Raw genomic sequence first — 4137 nt, 5'->3', positions numbered from 1 at the left:
CAGAATTCTTTTGCTCGCCACCTGTCTGAGCCACTCTTTGTTTGTCTCCGATGTGTAATACAGTAGGGTGCGTTCTATTACACCTTTTGCAAGTGATGCGCCTGTCGCAGCTTTTGCTCAGATGGCCTGTGCACAAGCAACTAAAGCACAAGCCATTTTCTTTCAAATAATCCAGTTTCTCCCTATGCAGCTTTCTTCCCAGCTTAAAGCATTGATCCAAAGCATGACCGCTAATGTTGCAATACATGCAGAAAATGGAATCGGTGTTAGTGAATATGACTTGGTCATCATCATCTCGTGTGCTGGGTCCATCCTGAATGACCACCTGTGTGGCAAAGCTGTTGCGTCCCAGGTAGGGTTTAACTGATGACTTGGTTGGATTGGTTGTCCCTTTAACAGCAGGTGGGCCATCCTGTATGTCACCAAAGACTGGATCTGAGGTGATTCTCACCTGACGCTCAATGAAATTCACAATATTGGAGAATTGTGCTCTTCGACTAGTTTTCTCCAGTATGTCACATGCCTTAGTTCTCCACTTATCTCTGAGTTTATACGGAAGTTTCTGACTCAGGATCTTGATGTTATCTGGCATGTTAAGCTCCTCCAAGTACTGAAGGTCAGCCATGGCATTGGAACACTCCCGTAAGAAAAGTCCGTAAGCCTTGAGCGCTTCAGGGTCCTCAGCTATAATGATCGGCCACTCCATGACCTTCCCCATATATGCTGCAGTGATTTTGAATTCATTTCCAAAATGCTCCTTGAGCAGCTTCTTTGCTACTGCAAACCCTGTGTCAGCAGGCATGTGAAGGCAGCTGCGTACCATTTTCCTTGGCTGCCCCCTAGTGAATTGCTCAAGGTAGTATAAGCAGTCTCCTTTAAATGTTGTTTTGGCTTCCACACAGTGTTCAAAGGCTCTGATAAAGGTGTTAAACTGCAGAGGATCTCCATCATAAATGGGCATTTCCCTGCGTGGTAGCTGTTGCGCAGTTTGCATATGAACAAGGAGAGTCGTTATGTCGTTCTGTCGTTGGAGCAAATGGTAGAAACCTGGGGTTTGATTTTGGCCTTGCATAGGTGGGAACACTTGTTGTCCAAGAACAGGCTGAAGGCTTTGACTGACAACTGGTGTTGGTTGTGATGCATGATGAATCAATGAGGAGGCTGAAGCAGCACATTGATTGTTCCCAAAAGTCGGCGTGAAAGGTGGCATTCCATGTGAAGCATTGCCTTGCAGATGTGATGTATGCCGCTGTGGTGGTGGATGCACAAAAGTTGGCATAACTGGTCCAAATGCTGAGGTATTACTTTCCAATGGTTGAGTTGCATTCTGATGTAATGGTGGAAGTACAAATGTTGGAGCCTGTGGGTTGAGCGAGGTGTGCATGATCCTGGGCCTAGCCCCCTTCCTCATGTACGAAGACATCCCATCAGATCGCTTCGAATGGATACTGCTGCCAACCTTTAGCGCTGCTAGCTTAGCCATCACTTCAGCTAACTCAGGGTTCAACTCGTGTTGTTCCTTCTTTTTCTTCAGGACTGCTCCTGTAATGCATGCTTTTCCTCCAAAGCAGCAGCCCAAGCCAAGAGTGCGTCTCGTTTTCCCTCTGCCTTGCGCATAGCAGCTGAAGAAGTGGAAGAACGAATTGAGCCATGGTGCTGTGATTGCACGTTTGAGATACTGTCATGAGGTCGGATGCCATCTTCCTCTTCTTCCCTTTCAACCGTAGCTCCTTTCTCATTGCTGTCATCAGCTTCCTTTTCCGCCGTTTGAATTTCAGTTTGACCCAACAAACCATCATTTTGATTAGGGTCACCACAGACGCTTGGGGTTGGGCCTGTTTTAGTGTTAAACAGCCATTGGCTTACACATGCAATAAATTCATTGACACTCAGCATTTTAGCTTGATACCAAATATCATGTTTGCTTGCTTCCTCAGCAGGCAATAACCCCGATAAAGATGTGTGCACCCGATGTATGTTTTCACACAACACATTAAAATGACCAAATTCCTGTTCCACCTCATTTACATGCTTGTCACCCATCAGTTTTACCATACATTCTCTTATGTTAGTCAATTTGCCAAATGCAGACTTTCTCTGTTTTTCTAACATGCTTATTTTTTCCAGCAATGCCTTTGGTGTTAATTTGACCACACATTTTTCAGACATAGATTTTACATCTGCACTTTCACAAAGTTCAGTCACTTTAAGTTGGCGTTCTGCCTCTTCAGCCATAGTGACCACGAAAGGTAAATTGGCTTCACAATGAAGCCCGCAAAGTGTTGAAAATCACCTACGACAGTTCGCACTAACCAGTAAAAGTTATTTTTAGATGCGCAAGCGTTCCACAAACTCGTCTCGGCGAACAAAGCGATTTTAAGACGCACGCGAGTCTTACCAATGCATTGGATTTTTAGCGAATGTGTGCACACAAACAAACAATGGCCATTCAAAACAGATCAGTGCTGATCACCACATACCCCAATCGAGCGTTGGCCGGCATTGATGAGTCTCTCCCGGTGTGTTGACGCTGGTATTCGGCTTGCCCCTGTAGCTGATGCAGCTCCAGTCTTGGGCAACTCCAAATGTTTGCCCTCCTCACATCCGGAATCTCCACACAAACGCCGCAAACTTATCTGTTACGAAGGAAGTGTTGAACCAAAAGTAAAAGGGAACATCTTCGTATCCTTTAGGAAGACCCGCACTTGACTCAAACATAACCTTCACATTCCCTTCAACCACAGGCCCATTCACCAGGCTGATGACGGCTGCATTATTGCCCACGTCGGGGAATACTGAGCAGTTCTGCGGTTTGGCACACACGCACTGAAATACCAGCTCTTTCCTCACAATGATCTTCACCTTCAGATCGCTGCCATCACCTTTGCCCACACCTGCTATGCAGTGGAGGCGGATGCTCCTGATCGCCAGACATTTAGGTGGAGGAAGCTGTCTGTTGAACTTGGTTTTCATGATCTCATAGTACCCGACATACCGGCTCTGTGAGGGAGTCTCCACTCCCTGAAACTTGGAGCTCTGACTTTAGTCGGTCCTTCTCTCACCAAAATATTTCAGACTGTCCTGTGCACTCTCAAACTGGTCACTGTCAATGAGCCAGGTGCACACCAAGGTCCCTGTGCGTCCTTTCCCTCCTTTACAGTGAATAGCAATGATGTTTTGGGGATCAGTGGACATCCACTCCCTCACGTTTGCTGTGTATTTCAGCATGTCCTCCAAAGAGGGGACATTGTGGTCATCGATGAACACCCGTTCAACCTTGTAGTGAAAAAACTGCGGCTCGTAGCCTTTCTCACTGCACAGATTGTAAACTTTGTAGTGGCCCTCGTGTTTAGTGTCTAGAAACCTCGCCACCTCCTTGATTGGATTCCTATAGAAGGCTTGCTTCCCAGAGGAGGGGAAAGACATGGCAATGACACGGTCCGTCACATAGGTGAGATCCAGGTCAAATCCATCCTTCTGATAACGCCTCTTGTTCTCAGAAATCATCCTCCTGGTGACTTTCTCCAGCTCTTTCTTCTGGCCTGCCAGTCTGAAAACCCTCACAAGGATTATTAACTGACAGGTCACTGAAGGTGTAGATCATGGTGACCACCAGCGTGATGACAACAACGCAGGCATCTACAATGTTCAAATTTGAGCTGAATGGCTGCATACTTGAGACATTCCCTGACAAGAGTGGTCTAGTACGTGTGGTTTGTTTGCAAACCAAGTCCAATATCATTGAACGACCCATAACCAAAATATGTTTGCTCAATGAAGCTACTGAGTAATTGGTTATTCCCCTTTTTTCTTTATTCCTTTTTTGTTTTCACGTTTGTGTTTATGGCTCATTAGATTTTGTAATTGCTCTTGCAGACTCAATTAGGGGTGGGTGTGTGAGCCATTTTTTCCTTTTGCATTATTTTTGTGTTGCTGTAATTTACCTCCATGCCATTAGAGGGACTCTCACCCATTGTGAACGGGGAATCATTTAAATACCCATGGTGAACTAACACCTGGAGGGGCTGACAGGAAGCAAACAGTTTTCAACCATTGTAATTGACCAAACCCTGTATAGTCAATTCCCGGAGGCTGATTAATGGATCGTTACGACGTGTGCTTATGCACTCGAAAGTA

General features: G+C 45.8%; 1 protein-coding gene across 1 annotated transcript; it reads right to left on the bottom strand.

The window, feature by feature from the left end:
* Positions 1 to 2598: 2598 nt before the first annotated feature.
* LOC142397138 (phosphatidylinositol 3,4,5-trisphosphate 3-phosphatase TPTE2-like) lies at positions 2599 to 3673 on the bottom strand. The gene is given in 2 exon segments (XM_075480478.1): positions 2599 to 3580; positions 3582 to 3673. Coding segments are annotated over 2 exon segments (1074 nt in total).
* Positions 3674 to 4137: the final 464 nt, after the last annotated feature.

This window comes from Odontesthes bonariensis, chromosome 13 (genome assembly GCF_027942865.1).
Source record: "Odontesthes bonariensis isolate fOdoBon6 chromosome 13, fOdoBon6.hap1, whole genome shotgun sequence".
Lineage (NCBI taxonomy): Eukaryota > Metazoa > Chordata > Actinopteri > Atheriniformes > Atherinopsidae > Odontesthes > Odontesthes bonariensis.
Note: the sequence above shows the minus strand (reverse complement) of the source record. Positions and strands in the feature narration are given on the sequence as shown.